Source organism: Oncorhynchus tshawytscha, linkage group LG32 (genome assembly GCF_018296145.1).
Source record: "Oncorhynchus tshawytscha isolate Ot180627B linkage group LG32, Otsh_v2.0, whole genome shotgun sequence".
NCBI lineage: Eukaryota > Metazoa > Chordata > Actinopteri > Salmoniformes > Salmonidae > Oncorhynchus > Oncorhynchus tshawytscha.
In genome coordinates this window covers 858,159-873,248 of record NC_056460.1, presented here as the reverse complement: position 1 = coordinate 873,248, position 15,090 = coordinate 858,159, and the positions used below count along the sequence as shown (strand labels likewise).

General features: G+C 40.2%; 1 protein-coding gene across 1 annotated transcript; it reads left to right on the top strand.

Annotated features, from left to right (window-relative positions):
* Positions 1-1,842: 1,842 nt before the first annotated feature.
* On the top strand, positions 1,843-11,720 carry LOC112257880 (zinc finger protein 664-like). Its single transcript, XM_042310849.1, has 2 exons — positions 1,843-2,428; positions 8,021-11,720. Exons 1-2 carry the CDS (start codon positions 2,095-2,097, stop codon positions 9,139-9,141), a joined length of 1,455 nt encoding a protein of 484 aa, XP_042166783.1. The 5' UTR covers positions 1,843-2,094; the 3' UTR covers positions 9,142-11,720.
* Positions 11,721-15,090: the final 3,370 nt, after the last annotated feature.

Below are 15,090 nucleotides of genomic sequence, written 5' to 3'. Positions count from 1 at the left end.
TTGTTAAAAAAGTTTGAAATATCCAATAAATGTCGTTCCACTTCATGATTGTGTCCCACTTGTTGTTGATTCTTCACAAAAAAATACAGTTTTATATCTTTGTTTGAAGCCTGAAATGTGGCAAAAGGTCGCAAAGTTCAAGGGGGCCGAATACTTTCGCAAGGCACTGTATATCATCAGACTGATTAGAAACCTAACTGCATCCCCAGGCCCTGGTATATCATCAGACTGCAGACAAACCTAACTGCATCCCCAGTCCCTGGTATATCATCAGACTGCATACAAACATAACTGCATCCTCAGGCCCTGGTATATCACCAGACTTCTGTGACATCCCTCCCACTCTGTCTGCCGAATTCTTTCTCTTTGCTCTTGTTTTCCTTAATAGGATGTCGGTGGGCGGAACCGGGAGGGTAGTCAGTGAAATGGGACACACCTGGGCTCGGGTGTGTCCCAGGATAAATGTACCTCTTCCCCATTCATTGAGGAGACTCTTTCCATGCAGACAGACATATTTTGGTTTGCATTGGCACCTTTCAACACCCCTCATTATCACATGTATACACGCGACCACTCACTTACACTACTGACTAAACACACCATTGTTAATTGTATATACTTTACTTCAGTTAATAAATATATTCTGTTATTCTTTATCTCCATGTTGTCTCACTTTTTGTCACGTTCTTCGAGCTGGTTTGTGACACTATGGTCAGCGAGCTGGAGCCCAACTAATGGCGACCAGTTAGGACCCAACTAACAGAGCCCAACTAAAACATGACTGCAGATCAGAAGAGCAGAGACCTACAGAATGATGGCAGGGAAAATCCCCAAAATCCAAAATAGATAAGATTCCATGATGGGGAAACAAAGCTTCCTGAAGCATTGACGCTTTCCAGCCAATTGTCTCAAAAATAGGTTCATTACTCAAGACTTTGAGCAACACAGAATTTAGAACAGCCAAATTATTATAGATGACATCCCACACCGTAGCACGTAGCAGCATAGCCTTTATGTCATTATTATAGATGACATCCCACACCGTAGCAGCAGAGCCTTTATGTCATTATTATAGACGACGTCCCACACCGTAGCAGCATAGCCTTTGTCATTATTATAGATGACATCCCACACCGTAGCACGTAGCAGCATAGCCTTTATGTCATTATTATAGATGACATCCCGCACGTAGCAGCATAGCCTTTATGTCATTATTGCAGATGACATCCCACACGTAGCAGCATAGCCTTTATGTCATTATTATAGATGACGTCCCACACCGTAGCAGCACAGCCCTAATGTCATTATTATAGATGACATCCCACACCGTAGCAGCGTAGCCTTTGTGTCATTTACTAAACCACTGGCCGTGTTCGAGAGCATCAAATCCATGCTGCATTGTGGGTAAATGGTGACTGGCTGACTGATTTATAAATAATAATGAGTAGTTAATTACAATGTATAGTGATTTGAAGGTCAGTCAGTCGCCTGCAGTGTCGAACAAGCCCAAAACCAAACCAATCAGGTGGTTGTTCGACGAAATTAAGCTTCAGACGTCATTGATCACGTGCTGCTGATAAAGTGGTACAGGCATCGGCACACTGCTTAGAAGTTTACTGCTTAGCGAGTTGGACGCATGCCGCATAGCTCCAAATATCAAACGTAACATCCCTACCGAAAAGTTGACAAAACAAAAAGGAGCAAGCAGGTATAATTTTCAAAACTCATGCTTCCTACACTTTAACTTGTCTGAAAATGAAATATACATTTTACTCAACTGCGTTACCCACTCCAGTCAGCAGAGGGCGAAGTGAGACTTTAAGGCAATGCTTTTGGTGTGACGTATAATCTAGTAGACGGAACGCTTCTTTAAACAGCAGCAACAGTTCGTCACCTCGGTAGCTTGCTATACAAAATAGCCGAACCAATAAAGCTCTTTAGACGCTTTAGTGTATATTAGCCACGGTGTTTTAAACCCACTTCTGTCCTCTAGTTAGTTATCCGATTTAATTTCATATTTACGGTGTTGTAGTTATTAGTCAGCTAGCGGGCTGGTTAAATTAGAATTAGCCTAGCTAGCTAACATCCCCGACCATGCGGTCACTAAGCTACTCTCCTTCTAAAGAAGAGGTGGGTATCACAGTAAAACAAGAAGTAGAGGGTGAGGCCGTTACTGTGAAAGAAGAGGAAGACACGTTCAGAGTGAAAGAGGAGGAGGATGTTACAGTAAAAGAAGAGGAGGAAGCGTTTTATGGATTGAAAGAGGAGGAGGGGGAGATGACTGTCACATCCACAAAGGCCGAGGAAGAGGAGAAGGAACCTGGATATCTGGGCCCGGTTTCCCAAACGCATCTTAAGGTGTCAGATGGTTCTAACGGTGAATTTAGCCAAAAGATGGTATTGAGAAACCGTTCCATGATTAACACTAGTAAGTACGGTCTTAAAAACAGGCACAAACTCTGCAGTTCTTGAACTGATGTTTGGTGTTAAAGCGGGAAATCAGCAATTGCTACATCCATATTGTGACTTTTAAATTATTTATTTATAGCCACTGATTATTGAAGAATATAACACATGCCTCATAAGCTTAGTTCAACTGTTGTAAACAATGTAAATAAACACTGTATAGCCTCAACATGGTTAGAATTATGTTGAAATCATGGATGGTCAGTCCTTGCATCCATAGGTCTGTCTATTAATTTGAGAGTAGTTTCATTTCTCCATCCCCATCCTTCATCTTATTAGCAACAGTGGTGGAATGACAGATTTGTTATTGTTTGAACTGCATATTGCTGGGTTGTGTGTTTTTTTTTTTTTAAATGGCAACAAAACGGCTGCCCAGAGACTTGGTTTGGTAAACAGCTGAGGGATGGGGGCTGGAGAAATGTAACCACTCTCAAATTAATAGAGAAATCTATTGTAGCAACTGTACATCTTGGCGTAACAGTTATAAGGTGTTGGCTTGACAGTCACTGGACCCAGGTTTGAGTTAAGCTCAGGGCTACCCCCTGAATTAAATACACTATGAATACAAAGACTGGCCATCCATGAGGTCAAAATGATCGTTTTAAACAGATTGAGGCTATATAGTATATTCTAGAATTGATCCATGATGTCATAATGATAGTTTAACCAGGTTTCTAGGCTATATAGTATATTCTAGTGAGGGGGAAAACATATTTGATCCCCTGCTGATTTTGTACATTTGCCCACTGACAAAGAAATGATCAGTCTATAATTTTAATGGTAGGTTTATTTGAACAGTGAGAGACAGAATAACAACAACAAAAAATCCAGAAAAATGCATGTCAAAAATGTTATAAATTGATTTGCATTTTAATGAGGGAAATAAGTATTTGACCCCCTCTTAATCAGGAAGATTTCTAGAATTGATCCAGGTGTCTTTTTAACCAGGTTTCTAGCTGAGATTAGGAGCACACTCTTTAAAGGCAGTGCTCTTAATCTCAGTTTGTTACCTCTATAGAAGACACCTGTCCACAGAAGCAATCAACCAATCAGATTCCAAACTCTCCACCATGGCCAAGACCAAAGAGCTCTCCACGGATGTCGGGGACAAGATTGTAGACCTACACAAGGCTGGAAAGGGCTACAAGACCATCACCAAGCAGCTTGGTGACAACAGTTGGTGCGATTATTCGCAAATGGAAGAAACAAAAGAACTCTCAATCTCCCTCGGCCTGGGGCTCCATGCAAGATCTCACCTTGTGGAGTTGTAACCACAGTCATGAGAACGGTGAGGAATCAGCCCAGAACTATACGGGAGGATCTTGTCAATGATCTCAAGGCAGCTGGGACCATAGTCACCAAGAAAACAATTGGTAACACACTACGCAGTGAAGGACTGAAATCCTGCAGCGCCCGCAAGGCCCCCCTGCTCAAAAAAAGCACATATACATGCCCGTCTGAAGTTTGCCAATGAACATCTGAATGATTCAGAGGACAACTGGGTGAAAGTGTTGTGGTCAGATGAGACCAAAATGGAGCTTTTGGCATCAACTCAACTCGCTGTGTTTGGAGGAGGAGGAATGCTGCCTATGACCCCAATATCACCATCCCACCTGTCAAACATTGAGGTGGAAACATTATTTTGGGGGTTAATTTCTGGGAAGGGGACAGGACAACTTCTAATCAAAGGGGCGATGGACAGGTGCAAAGTACCATCAGATCTTGGGTGAGAACCTCCTTCCCTCAGCCAGGGCATTGAAAATGGGTCGTGGATGGGTATTCCAGCATGACAATGACCCAAAACTTACGGCCAAGGCAACAAAGGAGTGGCTCAAGAAGAAGCAAATTAAGGTCCTGGAGTGGCCTAGCCAGTCTCCAGACCTTAATCCCATAAATCTGTGGAGGGAGCTGAAGGTTCGAGTTGCCAAACGTCAGTCTCGAAACCTTCATGACTTGGAGAAGATCTGCAAAGAGGAGTGGGACAAAATCCCTCCTGAGATGTGTGCAAACCTGGTGGCCAACTACAAGAAACGTCTGACCTCTGTGATGGCCAACCAGGGTTTTGCCACCAAGTACAAAGTAATGTTTTGCAGAGGGGTTAAATACTTATTTCCCTCATTAAAATGCAAATCAATTTATAACATATTTGTTGTTGTTATTCTGTCTTTCACTGTTCTAATAAACCTACGATTAAAATTATAGACTGATAATTTCCTTGTAAATGGGCAAATGTGAAAAATCAGCAGGGGATCAAATACTTTATTCTAGAATTGCCAGTGTAGATTTCCAAATTGTTTCAGCTGTTGATATGTCATTGTATAATATTCTGCCTATTTATTTTCATGCCATTACGTTAAAGGCGAAACATACCTAGATTCAGTTACATTCATGAATTGGTTTGAAACCTTTGTTTTATAACCTTCTCAAAGTTGGTGCCTTGACAGATTTGTAGAAAATGGTTTGTCATAAAACAATACTTTTTATTTATTTAAATGTAACCTTTATTTAACTAGGCAAATAATTTAAGAACCAATTGTTATTTACAATGACTGCCTACCCCAGACGACTCTGGGGCAATTGTGCGCCGCCCTATGGGACTCTCAATCACGGCCGGTTGTGCTACAGCCTGGATTTGATCCAGGGTGTTTGTAGTGACGCCTCAAGCACTGAGATGCAGTGTCCGCTCCACCACCCGGGAGCCCCAAAATCATGTTCTAGTGCTGTCCCCAACTAAAATATATCTTGGTCAACCAAGAGTCATCTGTTCTTTATACTAATCACCCCATGTTTTAATAAAATCAACTGTATGTGCGTCTGATGCTTTAAGCATGCTTTTTGATTAATTAATTACAGATACACAAATTACTCAAGGGAGCCATTCATCAATATCACCTAACCAGAAGTAGAAAAACTCTCCTCCTCCCGCTGCTGCTGGACTTCGTAAATTCTGTCGTTATGCTCCTGAAGTTTTCAGTAATACACGGCACCAGCGGTCGTCAAACTTTTTCCATTAATAGTGCTAATTTATTTTACCATTTCTACCAATCTGCATGCAAGTTATGATTTTCATGTGCTCATTTTTGTGGATCAGATTAATTTATAGTAGTATCTCAAAATCATCGTCAGTGATAAATGAATAAAAATGTATCTGTTATTTTACCAGGTAAGTTGACTGAGAACTCGTTCTCATTTGCAGCAACGACCTGGGGAATAGTTACAGGGGACATTAATCTACATTCTATATGAATCTAAATGAAAATTATACAACTCGAAAAGTAACTTTTATTGCCATTGCCAACTATGTAAAAATAGCCGACATAAAGCCAACAAATAACAACATTGCAGCCTGAAGGTAGAAAATATCCTGATTAAAAATAAATATCCTATAAATCACATTGGCTGCACATGGCCTGTCTTCAACAAACTTTAAACATGGTATCAACTGGGTTGGCCCGATACTCGTGATAGCAAGCTTGCAACATTGTATAAAATATTCTGGGCACTCAGAGTTTCCCGGCCAGTGAGTTTGGGACAGACACCGCTGTCGGCTATTTGTGTAAAGGATAAGAAGTAATCAGGTATTTTATGACATTTCCACTTGATCAGAGCATTACATTTTTCCCTTTTATGCTGAGTGTTTATCGAAAGGGAGAGAGCTGGAAATATTTTATGAAAATACTTTGAGGAATTATTGTCATTCGCAATGGATTTCGATTAGACTTTGTTTACTTGCTGTTTGAGGTGAAGAAAAATTACTTTGAGAAGCTCCAACTCATTAGTGGTGGTGCGTTAAGACAATCAGAAATACTATCAGACATCCCAAATGTAACTTTGACTTTAATTACTCTTCCCTGAAGGAGGGAAATGAGGTACAACACCTGTTTTGAACCCGCCCTTTCCTGGGTCGGTGAAGAGCGGTATTAAATTTAAGGAATAAACCCGAGCCTCACGCTCATCACCTGTGGAAGGCGGGGCTTCCAGCGAGGTGTGGATTTAATAGTATGTTGTACCTAGTTTCCCTCCTTCGGGGAACAGTAGTTATAGTCATAACGTTAAGCATGTCGTATGATGAACTTCAACTTAAATACTGGATCTTGCTGTGGGACAGTTTTTTTTGTATTCAGATCTCTGAAATGCACTCTAACTACGTAACATTTAGTGTCTTATGTTATGCTGGGAAAACAGTTTTCATGGGCACAGGAATTCGAAATCATTTCAGAGTTTGCTTAATCCAATGGTTCTAACACTAGAGTCACCTTAACTTTATTGACAACACCCAAATGGATACTGTCATTTACGCGGTTCTTCAATAATTACACATCATTCTTAATACTGTTGCAATTTAGTTAGTCACATGATCAACTATCATCAGCTGTTCCAGGAAATCATTTTCTGAATGACAGTCAAATGACAAACATCAAATCAAATCAAATTTTATTTGTCACATACACATGGTTAGCAGATGTTAATGCGAGTGTAGCGAAATGCTTGTAACAACAACCAAACGACAACAACCAACCACGACATGCAACAACAACCAAAGTGCTTCTTCATTCATTACTCTGGTAAAGACGGTTATGACGTGCTCCACATTCGATCCAACATCCCTAACAAATTGATGTTTATAGTTATTGTCTGCTTGATTTATAGTAGGGTCTCGTTAGTCTGTTTGCACACAGAGATACTTATCTCATAATGTGTAGAGAACTGTTCCTTGATGGATAGGCTATTGTACAACACACAGAGCTATTTTCCTTTATTCAGGACATTTAGAATGACAACACATTACAGCGTAGCCTAGTGGGATTATTGACAAAATTATCTGGTGACCAGATTATGAAATGTCATGACAAAGACATTTTAGTTTCCATGTTTCACCTGAAATATTAAATTATTTATAGTCCTCGGTCTATGTTGTTGTTAGGTGAAGTTATTGGTCCTACAGTAGGTCTATGTTGTTAGGTGAAGTTATGGGCAAATTTGGCAAACACTTAGTGTACAAACCCTTGTTGTCAGGCTGATGGAATATCTAGCAAAAAAGAGCATTTTATTGGTTGAAGTGTTTTTTTTTAAAGTACAAAGCGATTGATTTGCGATGATGACGCAAACATATTAAGCAGGACATTCAAGCGAGCCTTACAATTATAATCCAAAGTAGTGTGAAATGCTCTCATAAGCTTCCTGGAAATGGAGGTTACTTCCCTGAGTTTTCCCCCATTCACATACAGACTACATTGTGAAAAACTCAAATCTTTGCTCGCCATTTTTGCTCCAGACAGATATACTAAATCCATAACTAGCGGTTTCCTCATTAGAGGGGAGGAGTTTCTACAACAAAATGCGTGTGCATCGACGTCATACCACAATTTTAGCAAACACAGAAAGCGTCCTATATTGGAGAACAAAAGTCGTCTGGCACAATGCTTAGGATTTCAACAACTTTAATAACCAATGTCTAGCCTACAATCATCAGTTACTACTAATGTGAAAATATTCCTATTCTTGCTAATTGTGTGGGCCTTTAAACATCTGTCTGACTTTGTGGTTCATGCAGGAGAGAGACGGGACTATCGTGGATCCTCTGGGGAGCCTCAACAACCTCATGATGCTGACGAGGCAGAGAAAAGTATCTCCAGATCAGAACACCTCAAGAAACACCTGCAGAGACCCTCATGGAAGAGAACCCACTGCTGCTCTGACTGTGGGAAACATTTCAAATTTTCGTATGAACTTAAAATACACCAGAGAACACACACAGAAGAGAAATCTTATAGTTGTGCTCAATGTGGGAAGAGTTTTACTACATCTTGCAAGCGGACTAGACACCAGAGAACACACACAGGAGAGAAACCGTATAGCTGTACTCAATGTGGGAAGAGTTTTTCTCAGTCAACCACCCTGATATCACACCAGAGAACACACACAGGAGAGAAACCTTATAGCTGTGCTCAATGTGGGAAGAGTTTTTCTCAGTCAACCACCCTGATATCACACCAGAGAACACACACAGGAGAGAAACCTTATAGCTGTGTTCAATGTGGGAAGAGTTTTTCTACATCTTGCAAGCTGACTAGACACCAGAGAACACACACAGGAGAGAAACCATATAGCTGTACTCAATGTGGGAATAGTTTTTCTCAGTCAACCACCCTGATAGCACACCAGAGAACACACACAGGAGAGAGACCTTATAGCTGTGCTCAATGTGGGAAGAGTTTTACTACATCTAGCAACTGGTATAGACACCAGAGAACACACACCAGAGAGAAATCTTATAGCTGTACTGAATGTGGGAAGAGTTTTGCTGCATCTAGCAACTGGTATAGACACCAGAGAACACACACAGGAGAGAAACCGTATAGCTGTACTCAACGTGGGAAGAGGTTTTCTCAGTCAACCAGCCTGATATCACACCAGAGAACACACACAGGAGAAAAATCGTATAGCTGTGCTCAATGTGGGAAGAGTTTTGTTACATCTTGCAGTCTGACTAAACACCAGAGAACACACACAGGAGAGAAATCTTATAGCTGTACTGAATGTGGGAAGAGTTTTACTCAGTCAACCAGCCTTATATCACACCAGAGAAAACACACACAGGAGAGAAATCTCATAGCATTGCTCAATGTGGGAAGAGTTTTGTTACGTCTAGCAAGCGGACTACACAACATATAACACACACAGGAGAGAATTCTCAGCTGTGATCAGTGTTTGTCCTTGATAAAATACCTCTGATCAAACATCAGAAAATACATGAAGGAGTTGTTTCATGATATCAATGAATTAATGTCACAATGTAGAACGTTTCAACATTGTAGTAGGAGTATTTTAGTCATGTCACGATGTCGAACCCTAAACATTTGCCCCTTTTCTATTGATTTGAACTTGATAGGGATGTTAGCTTCACGGAAAATTCAGGCTCTGAATTGAAAGAGTACTATTTATGTGATTTAACAAAAATTGACAAGTTGTGTTACACTTACCACGTTGGTGACCCACTTGAGTAAAAAATGCGACACTTCAAAATGTAGCTAGCTGTTTTCTACAAATTGTCCTCTAACCAGGGATGTACACATTACTCCCAGATTCTGTGTGGTTTTTGAGCTGTTAGTTTTAACAGGACGTGTAACCTCATCTCCCTCCTCTCAGCACAATTGATTTCAACATGATATTGATGAGTGATGACAAATAAGTGTTGTTCCCTTGTTTAGCGACCCCTACATTTAAATGCATCACTCCAAAATGTAGCTGACTGTCTTCTGCAGGTTGTCCTCTAATCCGTGAGGTAAAAGATATCTCCCATCTCCATGTGTTTTTTTTTAGTTGTGTTAGTTTCAACAGCACGAACAACCTGATTTCCCCCCTAATTGATATCAGTGATTTATTGCTACTTGTCAAAACAACAGTGTTTCTGGTGCTTGTGCAGTTTATAAGGAGTTTGTTTTAAAAAATACAAGTAATATGATTATTGTGGCAGATGTTTGTGTATATAGCCCATTTTATGTTTAGGTTTTCAATTTATCACAAACTGTTTCTGCATATTGGTTATTGATTTAGACAAGTTAAAACTGTGTTTTAACATTGGGGCTATCCCACCTAGCAAAATGTCATTGAAAAGACGTTGAAAATAAGACTATGCAACCAAATATTTCATATTCACAATTCATGTAACATTTAGTAATCATAATTATTTATGTAACCAACTGACATTTTTTTGGGCTACAATTATATTGACATTGTTTCCCTGCTTTTAGAATATCATGGTTCATTCTCAGATGTGCAAACCCAAATGTACTAGATTGTGACATTGGGGACTGGGCCCCAATCCAACAACATGCCTTTCTAGTGAACCCTGAAAAGAGAGAGAAGCTCCGCCGTGGGTTGGGAAGTTACTACGGCTATTGCATGACTTTCCTCTTGAAATCAGACATGTCCTTGGTAACGACAACTTGGTTGTTGATTGTCTCAAGGGTGGGCAGTCAAAAGTGTTGTGTTTTGCTCTTAGCCAGTGAGTTGCCATGGATCACAATTGATTTTGACTGCACGTTTTTCCGTATTGGAAATTATTTTAGTTTGGGCTCGTTCCAAGGGGTGAGAGTTCTAGAAGCTAGTGAGTTTTCGGAAGACGAGAGTTCTAGAAGCTAGTGGGGAAAAAAACATTTTTTTCTTGTTTTTAATTGTTGATAGCCAGTAGACACCATGTTTATATTGGTGAAGGTGAAGCATTGTAGTTGATTATAATGTGTAATTGAAATTGTTTTATGTTGGTGGTAAGCATTCTCTTATTAAGGGGGAAGGTGTTAGTCTTTAGTTTTTCCATTTATGTTTTGAGGTTGGACTTTTGCCCGTAGAGCTCGTTAGCACGTAGGTTGCACCGATTGGGGTCACCTCGTTAGTCAGTATGTCTTACACCTGTGCTGGCTTGACCATCTCGTTAGTGGGAAGGTGTTTCACCTGAGCTGGTCCAGGTTCTATTTAAGAGTGCTCCAGTTGTCTTGATAGATGTGGAGAGTCAACACCTTTAGTTGCGCTACCTATTTGGTTTGCGTCCCTTTTTTTATTTTATTATTATTATTATTTTTTACATTTGTTGTGGGTTTTTCTTTTGTTTGCCTCTTCTTGGGCTGATTTAGTGGGTCTCATGGTGGGTGTCTTTTTGGTCCCAGTTGTTGTTACTAGTCAACTTTCAGTGGACACTGAGAGCAAAACTGCAACATTGTTATAATACTTTTATTGCATCAAATGGTTGTTTTATGCAACAAATAGAGGGTTCTTGTAACGAATAGAGGGTTCTTGTAACTATAGTGTCTGTGTTCTAAACAATGACAGGAGATTTACAATGTCTTTTGGGTGATAAAACCTAAAGAGACCGCATTCCAGAGCATGAGTTAATGTTTCTGTTCTATATGGTACCAGGGAGAGATGACCCCAGGGCCAGACACTGGTCTTTACACAAAGAGTACTGTTTTTACATCGGATACTTGTAATTCTCAGCAGACAGTATCTTTCATACACATCTTAACCTTGTGACCCATTCTATACATCTGTTGTTTGTCATGCAGGTTGAAAGGGGTGCATCTTGGCTATAAAAGACCTTTGTACTTTTGTATCTGGGCTCTCAACGAATCATCTGGGGGTGATACGTCGACCAGCCATCATTATCGTAGACCACTCAATTGATTAACTTCATATGTGTACGTTGTCTTGACCTGCTCCCTTATTATTAAGTGAATAAAGATTTAGTTCAAGTATAACTCTGACTTGTGTGATACGTTTGTCACCTCATTTGATATGAAAGAAATCAACAACCACATTTGACGATGAGGGCGTGAATCTTGACTTGGTGACTGACGACCTGGCTAAATGGTACACGAGAGATCCCTCTAACTTGGGATCTCAGGGAGACCACACTTCGGGAACGGAGCAGATGAACCCACCTTTGATCTGAGTGGATACCACAGCTCAACAGCTTTTTTTTAAATAAAGAGGTGAGTGAAACACGCAAAGTGTAATTTTTAGAAAAACCTCATAGGCTCTGAGTGTGTATTCCTGTGTGGGGGTGTAGGCCCAGTCACAAGGCTCTGAGGCCGAGTCGGCTATCTGTAATTATTTTTAACATTTACTTGTTTTAAACCTGTACCCCATTTTAGAAGTATTAAAAGATGTAAATGTATGAGTTGCATTATCCTAGGAACTAACCATAAGATAGAAATGTGAAAATATTCCTGCAGGTTAAAATATTGTTAAACAACTAATTGATTAGGTATGTTTGGGAATAGCATTGTGTCACTGTGGAAATTAGTCTTAATCTGACGTTTGGATAGTAACATATAGAAATATGGTCAATCAGATGATTGAAACTATTTTGTTTCTGGTGTCCTTTGACAGCTTGTTGGTCTTGGCCATGCAGAGTTTGGAGTGTGACTGTTTGAGGTTGTGGACAGGTGTCTTTTATACTGATAACAAGTTCAAACAGGTGCCATTAATACAGGTAACGAGTGGAGGACAGAGCCTCTTAAAGAAGAAGTTACAGGTCTATGAGAGCCAGAAATCTTGCTTGTTTGTAGGTGACCAAATACTTATTTTCCACCATAATTTGCAAATAAATTCATAAAAAATCCTACAATGTGATTTTCTGGATTTTTTTCCTCATTTTGTCTGTCATAGTTGAAGTGTACCTATGATGAAATTTACAGGCCTCTCACATCTTTTTAAGTGGGAGAACTTGCACAATTGGTGGCTGACTAAATACTTGTTTTGCCCCACTGTATGTACATGTAGGTAGAGTTATTAAAGTGACTATGCATAGATGATAACAGAGAGTGGGGGGTTCCTCTGACACCGCCTGGGATAGAGGTCCTGGATGGCAGAAAGCTTGGCCCCAGTGATGTACTGGGCTGTACGCACTACCCTCTGTAGTGCCTTGCGGTCGGAGGCAGAGCAGTGGCCATACCAGGCAGGTATGCTCTCGATGGTGCAGCTGTAGAACGTTTTGAGGATCTGAGGACCCATACTAAATCTTTTCAGTCTCCTGAGGGGGATTAGGTTTTGTCGTGCCGTCTTCACGACTGTCTTGGTGTGCTTGGACCATGATAGTTTGAGGCCCCTGTGTTGAGGATCAGCGTGGCGGATGTGTTGTTACCTACCCTTAAAAAACATGAGATGGCGCACACCCAGAAAAATAGTGTGTGAGGAGGTGCTGACTAACGGAGAATAAACTATAAACTATCAAAATAAAGTCTCTCCATGTCTAAACTCCCAGCAATTTAATGGGTTTTTACCAACGTTTCATCATCACTGTGCCTTCCTCAGGGTGATGTCATGAATACTTGAACCAGGTTATGTAGACAAATAGTGTAACCAATGACAATAGTGAGGGCTGTGTCATAATTAAGTTAATTCAAATGAATTAGTGAAACTGTTAAAAAATACTATATAATATATATATATAAATATTAAATATACTACTCTATTGTTATCATATAGAAACATCATGGAATATTGTACATCATATTAGCATCAACATACATTATTGTTTCATTCTAATTTCACATAAGGATATTTCATATTTTAATGTACAGAAGTCAGAACCCATCACCTGCTATGTAAAAGAGGCACAATGGTCAATGTTATCCGGGATCCTTGGGAAATCCCTACCCTAAACCCTACCGTAACCCCTAACTTAACCATTTTAAATGTTAACTTCAACGTGCTAAGGACGTCCCGAAGATGTATCTCTACCTGAAAATACATGATCTAAGTGATTGATAGTTGGTATTCAGCAGTCATAAAGCCTTATTTCCTTTAATTAACTACTAAAATAGTGATTTTGTCAGACATCAGCTCTACACATTTTTGACTGACTGATCCATTCATCGTTCCATCCCTCCTCAGCCTTCCTCTCCTCTGAAGACCCAGTGAGGATGGAGCTCAGTTAGAGAGCTGTTGAGGGACTGGTTCGGAAGATCACTTCTACAGCCAGAGGTCACACATGGTTTAGATGGTAAATATTTATGTCCCCTTAGTGGTTCATCACATCAGCAAAAGGGAATATGGTCCATCTATGTTTATTTACATTAGTTCAAATTGTCCAATGATATTGGTGTAATTTCTCACCTGTTTTAGCTGTATGAAAGTAAATTTCCCCTCAGACACACACATTTGTTCTTTGATATTATGAAGGTAATATGTGTAGAATTTACTTTACCCCACATCTCTTTACATTTCTTATGCATATTTGGTGGCCTAACTTCATCCAGACTATGTCAAAGGCCATCCTGTTAGATCTGAACCTAATGGAACGTAGAGTGATCGGATGACAGAAATCACATTTAGGTGCCAGGTGTAACTGAGGCCAAAGAAGCTCCATATCCATTACTTTGATTGTTTTATATAATATGACTAAATGTGTTTGTGTTGCAGGGTTAGGGTTATCCAACCCAAAATAGCTTGTCTTACTCCATTGTTTGATGTTAAGAAAGACCTCAAACAGAAGAGGGAACGAACAACCACAACCAAGAAGAGGAAAACAAAAGACAAACTGACAACAAACTTAAAGACAGGAAGCAAACCAAAAAGGTGGTTAAAATAATTTATTACAATCAATACCATTCATACTATTACAAAATCATAATTCTCATTCATTCTTAATTAATTCTATTTACAAAAACATCAAACAAAAACAAACCTCAGGGGAGCATCGTCCCTCCCCGTCATACCTAACCAATACCTAACCCTTTCCCTATCTCCCCTTCCCTAATCTATCCCCTTACCAAACTCACTCTAACACTCCCAGCCCTAAACCCCCTTTCCACCTCCCGTGCCGCATGCTTCCCCCACTTCCTCTCCTCCCTCTTCATCTTCCCCCTCAAATCACCTTCCACCCTTCTCACTATCCCTTCCACCCCCCCAATCTCTCCCTGTCTTGACTAAATTCTGCCTGGCTTCCCACAGTCCCCTTTTAAAGAGACTCATGAGAAGCCAGAGCAGAAACCTGTCCCTATCCGTTCCCTTTGCTCTCCCTACGCCTCTCTCTAGCCTAGCCCATGTCAAAACAAAATCACTCCTAACCACACCTAGCATCACCCGTGCCCTAGCCCATACTAGTCCGGCAAAGGCACAGTC

Excerpts from the sequence above, each read along its gene's own strand:
- LOC112257880 (XM_042310849.1), top strand. The coding sequence starts at position 2,095 with ATGCGGTCACTAAGCTACTCTCCTTCTAAAGAAGAGGTGGGTATCACA. Across the intron at positions 2,429-8,020 it reads CCGTTCCATGATTAACACTA|GAGAGAGACGGGACTATCGT; the intron begins GTAAGTACGGTC and ends TGGTTCATGCAG.